Raw genomic sequence first — 13,561 nt, 5'->3', positions numbered from 1 at the left:
GACTCCAAATACCCCATTTGTTTGCTGAGGACCCCAGTCTCCTGGTTGAGATGGTTTAAACTAGATGCTGTTCCAAATTATCACACATTTAGAAACGTGCAGCAGAAATAGTCTTTTATAAGATCTCCAATCATTTTAATCTCACCTTGATAGTTTATGTGGTACATTTTTGGCATGGATTGTTTGTGGTCCTGTCACAATGTAATGCAGACTTTGCAAAGAGGCTATTGAATGATGGGACAGTAAAAATGATAGTCGACAGCAAGGTCAGAAAGAGGATGGAAAATAGATATTATAACTAGACCTCAGGGAAAAGTGCTAAATAATAAAAAATGTATGACAAGACACCTTAATAGGGGCTTTAAATGTATTTATTTTTCATTCATTTATTCATTTATTTCCTTTTTTATTTATTTACACATTTTGGACATTAAAAAAATCTGGTTGTCAATTTGGACAGGATGTGCTTTAAGTTGAAGAAAAGAGATGATGAGTGATATTCTGTGCCACCAAACAGAATTGCAAAAACAATGACTGTTTTCAAACAGATTTGCCTTTTGTCTGTTATTGGTCTGACCAGTGACCACCCCAAACTCACGTCACTGCTTAAAGGTGCTCTAAGCGATGTCGGCTGATGTCACTTCTTGTTGACGACGTTTAAAGTATTGTCAAACAAAACGGAGGCTAGCTAGACCCTCCCTCCTCCTCATCCGTGCACTAACCCCCCAAACCCCACCTCCAAATCCTTCTTGTCGGTTATTTGCTGGAACAGTTTGTTATGTTTCGTGGTGCGGGTCAGCCCAGTTTTTGTTGCCGTTTGTGGAGCCTGGGGTGTCTGCAGAGACCGCATTTTTTACAGTGTGTTCAGGGGACAGGCAGCTAGCGGATAGTGAGGAGATGTTTGCTGTATGTGACAAAAAATGTTTTGGCCTAGAAATGCGTGACATCGCTTAGAGCACCTTTAAGCCAGTGTTGTTGGTTGAGATACAGAAACGAGCAAGGCTGTGTTTTGCCACAGTTCTTGATATTTTTAGGGAAATCAACTACAAATGGCACCTGATTCATGCTTCATGCATTATTGGTTTAACATGGTGTAACTAGGATTTCCAGTTCTGTAGACTTTCTAACCTCGCAATTGTAAACAAACCTTGTGTCGACTCTGAATAGACCTGTGTTAAACACTTGAGCTCAAAGCCCACCCTGCTGTAAATGAGGCATTGTGTATTCAGCGCGCTGTGGCCCGGACAGCTGAACTCGGGTGTCTGTTCTGTTAGCCCAAGGCGAGAGAGCAGACAGGGAGAAAAAGGAGCCGAGCAAAGGTGCTGCACAGCTCTCCTGATAGATGAAAGATAAATGGACTATATCAATCTATTGCCCCCTCCTCCTTTCTCCTCTCCTCTCCTCTTGCAATCCCTTTCTATTCTGCTGTCTTACTCTCTCTCTTTGTCTTCGTTTCTTTCCTAGGTGCCTAATCCAAGAGAGAAGTCCATTCTGCTGGTGAAAATGATGACCTACATTGAGAAGCGCTTTCCTGATGACCTTGAATTGAATGCCCAGTTCCTGGACCTCGTTAATTACGTCTACAGGTAATTATGCCGATTAATCACAGGGTCTGCTGTCCGCGCTGGCCCTCCATCCATTGCTATTAGCAACAAGACTGCGGCTGGTGGGTGGTAGGCCCGATTTTGATTGCTTAAGTTGGGGCTGTGGTTGTTTGGCGGCTGAAGTGCAAAATGCATTAGGGGCCACCGTCACCCTGGGCAAAAGAGCATTTCTCCAGTGTCAAGAGCAAATCATCCTAGTGAGAAACCACAAGTCTAAGTCAACAGTTCTAGTTGCATCTATGCTGGAACACATGTAGTCCTTAATAGCTGTGGATTACTAAAGACCTACCAAGTTGTTTATTGTCACGCTGCATTTCATGTGTTCTCAGAAGGCAAATACAACAACAGTCTTGCAGTGTTTTGTCTGAAGCAATCGGTATTTGTTTTTTTTGTTTTTGTTTTCAGAGATGAAAACCTTTCAGGAAGTGACATCACATCCAAGCTGGAGCCAGCGTTCTTGTCAGGGCTGCGCTGCACCCAGCCACTGATCAGAGCAAAGTTTTTCGAGGTGTTTGATTCATCAATGAAGCGACGAGTCTATGAGAGGCTTCTGTATATTTGCTGCTCGCAGAACTGGGAGGCCATGGGCAGCCACTTCTGGATCAAACAGTGCACAGAGGTACAGGCATATTTTATTGGGGGGGGGGGAAAGAGGAAAATACATAAAAGATGTGAAAATTAGTTTCATTTTTTTCTTGCTGGTTAGAGATGCACCAATATTGAAATTTTTGAAGAAACCTGCTAATTGTGTTTGACTAGTAGATATAGTATAATATATAGTATATATATCCAATATAAGTAAGTGACATGTGAAGGCCAAGTATGGCAACCCATACTCAGACTCTGTCCTCTGCATTTAACCCATGGACACATACACACATACACACACACCTGGAGCAGTGGGTAGCCGTTTTTGCTGTGGCCCCTGGGGAGCGATTAGGGTTTAGGTGCCTTACTCGAGGACACCTCAGTTGTTTTCCTGCTGGTATTGAGAATCGAACCAATGATATTTTGTATATACATTCTTGTATTTGTATACTGCCTGTTATTAGACTTTTTTAAAAATAGTAAATATTATACATAAAGTATTAAATGAAACCTTAAACATTGATTGATATAAACAAACAAATATTTAAAAAAATATATAAAAGCATAAAAGAATATATTATATAAAAAAATAATTTATTTATTTATTTAAATAAACATTTTTCGTTTCCTTTTTGATAATAATAATAAAAAAAACAATATATTGTACATCTCCAATCACTATGCAAGCTCTATGCAGAATTGATAATACTCAATAATAATGCACATGCTTAAATTACACAGAAGCTAATGGCACTTTACATAACACTTAAATGCATACTGACAACGTCACAATTTTCACCTTAATTTTTAATAATTTTTCTATTGATTGTTAATGCAATCGCCATAATGTAACAGCTCTGGTTTTTGGCTGCTCCTGCACAAGTCAGGTCACAATCCATCCATCTCAGCCACAATCAATGCTACACTGGCTCTTGAATTATTAATGCTGTCCTACACATGGCGGCTGTGTGCGCGATTCATCCTGCCGTGATGGAGTAGAAGAACGTTCACTGTTGGAGCTCTACAGATGGTGTCAAGCATTTAGATGTATGTACGCTAGTGTTTAAAAATGGCAGCTGTTAAACAATGCTGGCTCATGCAGGTGTCATTTATGTGTGAACGTTAGCTACTTTCTTCCATGTGATGTGTTCCTCACAGCAAGAGCAGCTGTTTGCGTGTGTGTTTGAGCAATCGTGGCAGTTCAGAGTTTGATTCTGTCGTCTCTGCTTCACAGCTGCTGCTGGCGGTCTGTGAGAGGAACACCACCATTGGAACCAGCTGCCAGGGCTCCATGCTCCCCTCCATCACCAACGTCATAAACCTGGCTGACAGCCATGACCGTGCAGCTTTCGCCATGGCGACGCATATAAAACAGGAACCTCGAGAGAGAGAAAACAGCGAGACCAAGGAGGAGGTCAGCTGAGCCATTCTGTGTATACAAACATCTTTACAGAAAAGCTTGTTTTGTGCCTTTATGGCCTAATTTAGCTCTATCAAATTCTGATATATAGAGAAAGTTTTAATTAAAACCAAAAATATGCATTCATCAGAATTTAGAAATGTACTACTTTTTAATGAGTTGTATATTGTATGATCTTTATTGATGTTTGACTACATTTTGAGTTGGGGCGATATTTTTTTTAAAATTTATTTTACATTTATCTGACGCTTTTATCCAAAGCGACTTACAATTGCTATATATGTCAGAGGTCGCACGCCTCTGGAGCAACTAGGGGTTAAGTGTCTTGCTCAGGGACACATAGGTGTGTCACTGTGGATTCGAACCCGGGTCTCTCACACCAAAGGCATGTATCTTATCCACTGTGCCATCACCACCCCATATTATATTAGAGATATTAGAGCAGGAGATCAAAAAAATGGGGATTTGTGAGGGAACTGCTTAGAGGTTCTTGAAATTATGTATGAAACATAATTACAAAAAATTTATAATAATATAAGAAATATATTAGGGCTCCCCTCTAATAGTCGACTAAAAGTTAGTCGAAGAGAAGAGGATTGGTCGACTACATTTTAATACTTGGTTAGTTGTAAAAGTCACGCAATGACAGATGGCTAACATGGTTAGTCCATGTGTTAATACAGTATGTCGGACAAAAAAAGGTGTTAGAACATTTCAAGAGTGTAAAGACTGACCACAAAAGAGTGGCGTGGGACCTGGTAGTAGTCTAATATTAGGCACTTAACATGACCGCTCTCTCTATCGTTAATGTTAACCTATATAAATGTGCATTAATATTAGGCACATATCTAATCATGCAGAATATCGTGTGGAAGCTAAATTTATACCCCATAACTGCATGACATGTTTAATTGAACTTCCACATCCACGCTATCGGAGGGCAATTTCTCAAAGGCTGGCTCCATCGCGAGAAAGACAGAGCTCACTTCTCCCTTTCTCATAATATGTGAAGACTGGGATCAGAGGAAGAAAAATAGTGACTGTGAGGCAGGTATAACCTATTGTCCATACTGTTGTAGTGTTTCAGTTTGCTGCTATATATTTTATTTATTTGGGTTTATACAATGTATATTTTTTTTTTGAGTTTGGACCTCTGAAGGCCCCGATATACTCACGGCGAAGTCCTTTTCGTTTGCTTACGGATAAAACAAAGTTCAAAATACGTGACCAGCGATATACTGTGCTCATGTTTTCACTCGTGGATGTCTAAATTCAACGGACTGAACAGGAGAAATGAAGCGGAAAATATTTCCACGTGAAAGAAAGTGGAGCCTCCACGAGTCCAAGCACATATACCTATATACCAATGGTTTTACAAAGGTGTTTAGCAGCCGGAGCGAACTTTTCCGGAAAGTTCTCTTTGGTCAGTTGCTTCATACTCCCAAAATGAACTCCAAACAAAGTTTGTTTTTGCCTGATTTTGTATGAAACAACGTCACTTCAGTTTGTTCTTCGATTTCTCTTGAAGTATATTGGGGCCTTGAGTTTAATTCAATGTTAAAGCTATTTTCTGTTGGCCTGATTATGTTTGCACTGATATTTCTCTTGAAGTGTTTCTGTGTGCTGTATAATTTATTTGTTTGTTAATAATACAATTGTTATTTCTATTATAGGTTATTTATTTATTTTGCGTTCTGATCTCAGAAAGGTTCATTTGATGTTTGCTGGTGTCATTGCAGCAAGCTTAAAGCACATGCTGGAGCTCTTCGTTTCTATTTTAAATGCTCATTTTTGTTTAGTAGTATTTCTCCCTCGACTAATCAACTAATGGCTTAAATGAACAACTAACAGTAGACAAGGACAATTTTTAGTCGGGGGTAGCCCTATTAAAAAATATATACAAATTACAAATGTATTACATAAATCTTTATATAAAATATAAAAAATATATAAAAAATGTAAATAAATATATTGTTGTATTACGCATTTATTATTACGCATTTCTATGTATCTGGCATTGATCAGAAGTTGATTATTAACATCATCTAATGGTGATAATTCTTACTTGAAATGCATTATTTGAAATATCACCTATATGAAATATCATTATTTTATTCTATTTAAAGCTGCAGTCTGTAACTTTTTGGGGTTAAAAATTATCCAAAATAAATTTTTGAGCAGGTACATAACCAGCCAGTTTTCAAAACTATCTGCTTGCCTTTGCTTGATTCAAAACAGTAAGCTTGTTATAATGTTTTTAACTCTAAAGGTTTGGCGGTCTTTGCGTCATTACGTCACATCTGTACACAAAAAGGAGGAATCTCGGCTAGTAGGCTATATTGTGTGTGAGGATGTTGGAGGTGGAGATTTATAGCCTTTTCTCACAGCACTTGATATAATTAAACTTATCAATTTGATGGCAGATCCAGAAAGGTTTAAACGACAATCACCAGTGACAACTGGAGATTCACCCTAAAATGCAAAAGACTGGCTACAGAAAAAAAAAGTGACTGCAACTGGGCCCGTGCGGAAACGAAGATAAATATCGGAAGGGCATTAAATGTAGTCATGCAATGCTGATGTTGTTAACGTTAACAATTTGAGTATAATTATAAAGTATAATTTGCACGGTTTGACGTGATATGATAAGTGATCGTTAGATTTAATCAGCGCGATTTACTGCAAAGCTTTTTTTCCCCTTAGTTGGTCAGAACAAAAGTGGATGTTACTTACTTGTTAAGATGACATTTTCCGGTGAAAATTCTTATGTTGGTCATACTTCCAAAAAGTAGAATCTGTGATTTCGAATGACAGTATCCACACCGGCGCGGTGACCGACAGCTGCACATTCTCCTCAAAACATTAAATCATCCGCGTTGTGCCGTGCCGAGGTACAACCCACGTAAAGTTGATAATTCTGCGAATAACTGCAATTGTAGATTTCTGACAGAGTTGGCGACAAAGAGGAAAAACTACGTACTGCAGCTTTAAACTACTTCCTTAAATTCAAATTAGATTTTCAAATCTGGATCCTGCATCTGAGCTCAATTCAAGTTCAGTAATTTATTTCAGGAATTCAGAGACATTCTCAATTCAGTTTCAAATGGTGCAGACCTCGAGTTCATAGGGGCCTGCTGTAAGTGTAGCAAGTAAACAAATGTTATTCCAATGTTTTTGTGACCTTTTCATCTGTAGGATGTGGAGATAGACATTGAACTGGCACCTGGAGACCAGACCAGCCTCCCCAAGACCAAGGAGCAGGCGGAGAGAGACACGGGCAACCAGCTGCACATGCTCACCAACCGCCACGACAAGTTCTTGGACTCCCTGAGAGAGGTCAAGGTGAGTAATCACCTCAACATATGTCACCCTCACGAGTGCACCCCCTTAAGCAGTGGGAAAAGCCAAGCAAAACTTACAAAAGGACATATGTTGGAATGAGTCACATGTAGAAGCCATACAGGCTTGAACAGTGAAAGTTTAATATACACCTTTGGTTCTTACTACTTTCATCTCTAGCCTGCTCTTCCTCATTTGGCTTCTCCCTCATAAGTGTCTCTGTTAAAGAGAGTTTGATCAGGGAAACATGGGATTCTGTCTCTGAGTGCTTTGAGGTCACAACGTCATTGATTTCTATTTAATCCTGGACACGGTTCTGCTTTATATGCACCTCTCAAGCAGGCTTTAGATAAATGATGAAGTAAGGAGTTCAAAGACCTGACCTGCCTGCTTTGCCCACCGGAGCCGCTGTCAGGAACCACAGCACACATTTGAGTTCTGACTTATGCTAGCATCTCTATTCTTCTTGTGGTCAGAGGTCCAACCCTTTTTCGTGCAATTATGCCCTAAGAATTATTCAGTGGCAAGATGTGATTGACCGGTCATGCATTTTAAAGTACACTGATCCCTTATGAAAAGTCATTTTTTGAGAAGCAATAGTCTCTTTTACCCTTGAATGTTTGGTGCCATAAGTGAAGATTAAATTGTAAGTATCATTTTCTGCTTTGCAGAATGTTAGTTTAACTTGATATACTAAAACTGAAAGAAAACGAATAAAAATTATATAAATACACAACAAAATTACAAAAACTTTAACTGTTATTACGGTATGTATCCAGTTTTTTTTTTTTTTTTTTTTTTTTAAGTAAAATGGTTATTGTAATATTGACAAAGGTTTCCAAGTAGATTTTGGAACTGAAACAAGGTGCACTTCTGTTAATCGGCTGAGCTGGCACTGTTATCAGCCAATGCGATAATCTCAAGTGGCTAAATGTGGGTTGATTAATGGCCGATATATTGCCTATCAGTAAATGAGTCTCTTGTGTGTGTAATCAGACGGGAGCACTGCTGAATGCTCTGGTTCAGTTGTGCCACATCTCCACCCCACTGGCTGAGAAGACCTGGGTCCAGCTCTTCCCCCGCCTCTGGAAGATTCTGTCGGACCGCCAGCAGCATGTGAGTACTTCACTGCCCCAGTTCTCCAAAGAGATGAGCTGACAGTTGGCCGTTTTTTTATCTAAACATTTTCCATCTAAATGCAGCATATGACTTCTGATGGCTTTAAACTGACCTTTGTTTTGGTTAAAGTGTAGACTGACTGTTTTACTACTAATAATGCACATGACTGCAGAATCAGCATGCAAAATGTGTGTTAATGGTGTCAGAGGTTGTGCCTATCCGCTCATCTTGGAGATCTTTGCATGGGTGGGGGTCCGACGTGCTGTCTTTCTGCCCCTGCCGCTGAACTTAAACAAGCAGCATTTGCTAATGAGCAGAAATTAAACCTTTTATGCAAATTTCAGTGTTTAATGGACCAGATGTCTTAAGTATTAGAATTCTCATTAAAGAGCTTTAATTTAGAGTGACAGACTGTTACAACAAATATTCAAAAAAGAAATCTTCAGCTTTATGGCTTTTATTTGTAGGAGGTATATATATAAAAAACGTAGGATATATTTACTGCGCCAGTCTTTTCTATAATAATAATGCAAAACTCTTTGTGTAACTATTGTGCTATTTTTCTTTAGAGTTGTCATGCCTATTGAATATTTATGGCAAATTCTGATTGTTTGGTGTGATGTTAGGTGAGTGAGGGACTATAAAGTTCTCAAACTTATTCTATTCTATTGATTAGGGTAAAGCATTATTAAAATTCAGGCCGATGCCATTAAGCCAATGCAATAAAAAAGCTAACTAAAATGAAATCTTAAATCAATTTTTCTTAAAGCATATAGAGTATTATATAGATATGTTTTTGTTTTATTAAAAAATGTAATATTTTATTGTATGGAAATTAAATGAGAATTTCTGTAGATTACATTTAACAGCGTTATTAAATTCTTAGAACTGAAGTTAATATAAATGTAAAAGTGGGGAAAATGAACATGGCCGATAAACATTAATAACAGTTCAGCCAATGACCTTTATTGCATAAAATATATCATGCATTTCTAATTTTGAACTTTTCTATCCCTTTTTAGGCACTGTCAGGCGAGATGGGTCCTTTCCTGTGTAGTGGTAGTCATCAAGCTCAGAGAGATTGTCAGCCCAGTGCTTTAAACTGCTTTGTGGAGGCCATGTCTCAGTGCGTGCCGCCCATACCCATCAGGCCCTGCGTACTGAAATACTTGGGCAAGACCCACAATCTATGGCTACGCTCCACCCTGATGCTGGAGCAGCAAGCCTTTGAGAAAGGCCTTAGCTTGCACATCAAACCCAAACAGAGCACGGAGTTCTACGAGCAGGAAAGCATTACTCCTCCACAGCAGGTACAGTGATTCATGAGCTCTTCTTCAATCTCAGTTGCCATTGATATTCTTGGCAGAGGAAGTTTTGTATTCTGAAGCTTCCCCGGTGTCACCCAAAATTAACTTGTGTGCTGAATTTCCAGTTGGCTTTGTTTTGACCTGTCAGTGAGTTCAGTTTGAAGTTATCCCAGCATTCAAGCTGCTTATGCTAAGCAGTCATCTCATTGGAACACCTCTGAATATGGATGTGTTTGTCCCCTATATTCTTTGAAGATGTGTTTTCGTATTCCCTCAGGAGATCCTTGACTCGCTGGCAGAGCTATACTCCCTTCTGCAGGAGGAGGACATGTGGGCAGGGCTGTGGCAGAAGAGATGCAAGTTTCCCGAATCAAGCACCGCCATTGCGTATGAGCAGCATGGCTTCTTTGAACAGGTGAGAGAGAGTGAAATGATCGTATCTGCATGTATTTATTTAGGGCCATATGATTTCTGCATTGCAAAACATGCAGATTTGATTGTGGAACACAGTCAAAATGGCGGAATGTCATGGAATTTGGCCAAATTCGGATGAACAAACCAAAAAGGGTTGTACACAAATCAAATCACTAATGTCAGTGAATATTAAATTGCAAAAAGACTGTTCAGATTTCATGTTACATTTCACAAGATTATTTAAATTATTTAAAAAGTTTTTTTTACTTTCATTTGATTAACAATGTTTGTAATAAGAAATATATATTATAAAACAGCATCCTGAAAAGTTAAAAAACAGACAACACAGAATTTCTGAAAAAATAAAACATTTCATGGGTCACTATTATTGTTAAAATTGTTAGTTTTAGGAATTCAATGGATTAGGCATACTTTTTGATTATTAAATGTAATTAAACCATTAAAACAGGAAAACCGAAAATACAGAATTAGGGGGAAAATAAAATTGATTTCTTAGGGACCTATGTATTGTCACTCTTATATTTTAAGATGTTAACAATTATGGTTCCATCATCATTAGGCTCAAGAAACCTACGAGAAGGCAATGGAGAAAGCTCGCAAAGAGCACAATGTTTCGCCCGCCATCTTCCCCGAGTACCAACTGTGGGAGGATCACTGGATCCGGTGAGTTGAAAAAGCATAGCTCAGACTCAACACTTGATATGTCCCCCGTCAAGTAAGTTTTCCATCCTCATTGAAAGGAGAATACTGCAGATAAGACAAACCACCAACAAAACCACAGCCAATAAGACACATTATTTTTAATATACCCAAAAAGAGTGTGGCAACATAGCACAATGCAAATATATCCAAATGACTTACATAGATTGACCAAAATTATGCTCTCAAAGTTTTGCTCTCAAAAACTCAGTGTCAAATAATTAATTGTCACACATGGAAATTGTCAGCTGTCAAAACACTAATATGATCAAAAACCCTTTTTTATGAACATTCTGGACCATCGGTTATATTCCAATATATAATGTAAAATGTAATATAATAATTCTAAATTGTATGTTGATTTCCAGCTGTTCTAAAGAGCTGAACCAGTGGGAGCCTCTGACTGAGTATGGGCAATCTAAAGGCCATAACAACCCATACCTGGTCCTGGAGTGTGCCTGGAGAGTGTCCAACTGGGCCGCCATGAAAGATGCTCTGGTGCAGGTAAACTCAGTACAACATTGCAATCAACACACAGGGTTTTAAGATTTGTGAGGAATTGTGTTTTATTTAAGGTCTTTTCTTCTATCTTGTCTGAATACTTGCCCTGTTACTCAACACAAACCTAAAACAATATGTTTTAGTAAGTTCACAATCAGTCTATAGATGCATACACTACCTGTAAAGTCGGTAAGATCATTTTAATGTCTTTGACAGAAGGCTCTACACACACACACACACACACACACACACACACACACACACACACACACACACACACACACACACACACACACACACACACACACACACACACACACACACACACTTCCAGTCCAGTAAGATTAAAACTTAAAACCATAGTTATGACTTCACTGACACCTCAAATTATCATTGGAGTTTCACCATATTGCCAAATGTAAAAAGCGCACCACTTTTTATGCAGAAAGTCACACTCTCAACTATTCTTGTCGAATTGTTTATGACTTCAGAATTGTAGCCTTGCCGTCGGTGGGTAATTTATGGGCTTCACTTCTAAAACAAAGTAGAAAAAGTGTGCGATAGAGTCTGGACACATTATAAATACTCTTGGCTCTTGTTCAAGGAGACTTGGAACGAATCCATTCAGGTTTGTGTCCTAAGGTGACACCTAATTAAATTGTCCAGCCCAGCAACCCTCCCACTCCTCTTCCCTCTCTGTTCGCTTTGCATCTAATTTTTACGGATTCGTGCTTGAATAATTGCTCAAACATCTGCTGGGAAGTGATTTGTTTTCTCCGTTCCAGGGCAGGCTGCTTGGCAGCAGCAGTTGCTCTCGGGAAGTTTAAATGTCCCCTCTTTCAATTAAAGGCAGGTGGATAAGGCCAGCCCTGACGCAGGGTTATTTATCAAATGCCGGCCATGATAAGTGCACACTGACCAAAGAGTGTAAATCCCTCCAAATCGTCATACTGCACAATGCCACCAACCTGTACTGACTTTTTATTCTCCTTACGACCACCTATTTAGCTCGAATTGCAGTGTGCACTGTGGAATAGGGTGACCAGATGACCATGAACAAAAACTAGGACACACATGCTGCTCAGGGATTCAAGTTCAAAATCATTATTTATAGCAATCAAACTAAAGCTTTGGTTAGCGTCCCGTCTGTAACCCCATCAGGATGTGGCTTGTAAAAACAAAACTAGTCACTCTAACTGTGCAAGTACACTACTGTTAAAAAGTCTGGGGTCAGTCAATGCATTTTTTAGGATTGATCAAAAGTAACAGACATTTATAAAGTTACAAAAGATTTCTTTTTCAAATAAATGATATTAAGCAGCTATATTAACCAGCACCACTGTTGTCAACATTGATAATAATAAGAAATGTTTCTCCCACATCTGCATATTAGAACTGAAGAATCAGTTATTTTGAATTTGTAGTAATATTTCACAACATTACTGTTTTTACTGTATTTTTGATCAAATAAATGCAGTCTCAGTGAGCATAAATCATTTAAAAAAATCTTACGACCCCAAACTTTTGAACGGTAGTGTATGCTGATACAGCTGTGTTTCCTGTTTGCATCAGGTGGAGCTGAGCTGTCCAAAAGAAATGGCCTGGAAGGTGAACATGCATCGTGGATACCTCGCCATCTGTCACCCAGAGGAACAGCAGCTCAACTTCATCGAGCGGCTGGTGGAGATGGCCAGCAGTCTGGCCATCAGAGAATGGAGGAGACTGCCACACATCGTTTCTCACGTTCACACGCCCCTGCTGCAGGTCAGTGTGTGAGCTGACAAACACCCTTTAACCAGACATTCTCCAGCTCTAATTTAATGTTCTTGATGGTGTTCTTCACTTTTTCGAGCAGGGTTGCTCAATCAGAACACCACAAGCGGTCTGATCTAAATTGATTGTCAATTTTAAATAATGATATCTCAAAAGCAGAACATCTGGTCCGATATCACCGCTGACAAGCTAGAGACTTGGGCAATCTCATTTCATGTGCAAGCGCGTGACTTTATACAAACCCTTGTAGCAGACAGAGTGCTTAAAGCAGACACTTTTTTTATTATTGCCTTCACTCTCCATTTTTGCACAATATCACTTTTTCCTTTGTCAGACCTGGTCGCTCCGTCCCTCTTTTTGGCCCTTTGGCCCTTTCTAAAATGCCTGCGATAGTGTTGACTGCACCATTGTGGTGCTCAATAGGCAGCTTGTATTAATATTCAGCAGAAAGAACAGCCTCCTGACTGCCACACGCATAATCAGGCAGAGCACACAATGGGACGGAGCCGAGGTGATGTGTGCCTGTAGATTAGGGTAATGTGTGAGAGCTGTCCACGCACTGCGTCCTCTGGGGACTGTTAGAGACTAGAAGCACTCTTCTTGAGCACGGCTGTGGTGTGATGGCAAATATGACAGCCAAATTGAGGAAATGAGGCGTTGTTTTTGGAGAATGTGAATACACCACTCAGGGTGTTATGGGTAATGACTGATAGTTCTGTGGTCTGCATGATTGAAGAGTTGGATATAGTAGATGTAATCAGAACATCTTGAATACA

The 13,561-nt window shown here is 39.3% G+C and overlaps 1 protein-coding gene across 2 annotated transcripts in view; it reads left to right on the top strand.

The window, feature by feature from the left end:
• Positions 1–13,561, top strand: part of trrap (transformation/transcription domain-associated protein) — a 93,425-nt gene that overhangs the window by 49,209 nt on the left and 30,655 nt on the right. For both annotated transcript variants that reach the window (XM_077201122.1, XM_077201121.1), the window contains exons 48-57: positions 1,465–1,586; positions 2,010–2,223; positions 3,427–3,606; positions 6,808–6,954; positions 7,948–8,067; positions 9,093–9,380; positions 9,655–9,792; positions 10,372–10,475; positions 10,880–11,015; positions 12,585–12,776. In XM_077201122.1, the coding sequence (XP_077057237.1) occupies positions 1,465–1,586; positions 2,010–2,223; positions 3,427–3,606; positions 6,808–6,954; positions 7,948–8,067; positions 9,093–9,380; positions 9,655–9,792; positions 10,372–10,475; positions 10,880–11,015; positions 12,585–12,776 (1,641 nt within the window). The remainder of the gene's footprint in view (positions 1–1,464; positions 1,587–2,009; positions 2,224–3,426; positions 3,607–6,807; positions 6,955–7,947; positions 8,068–9,092; positions 9,381–9,654; positions 9,793–10,371; positions 10,476–10,879; positions 11,016–12,584; positions 12,777–13,561) is intronic.

The sequence above is a fragment of the Siphateles boraxobius genome, unplaced genomic scaffold (genome assembly GCF_051911475.1).
Source record: "Siphateles boraxobius isolate OS27281-9 unplaced genomic scaffold, OSU_SipBor_1 46, whole genome shotgun sequence".
Classification (NCBI taxonomy): domain Eukaryota; kingdom Metazoa; phylum Chordata; class Actinopteri; order Cypriniformes; family Leuciscidae; genus Siphateles; species Siphateles boraxobius.
This window is presented reverse-complemented; position numbering and strand designations above follow the sequence as displayed.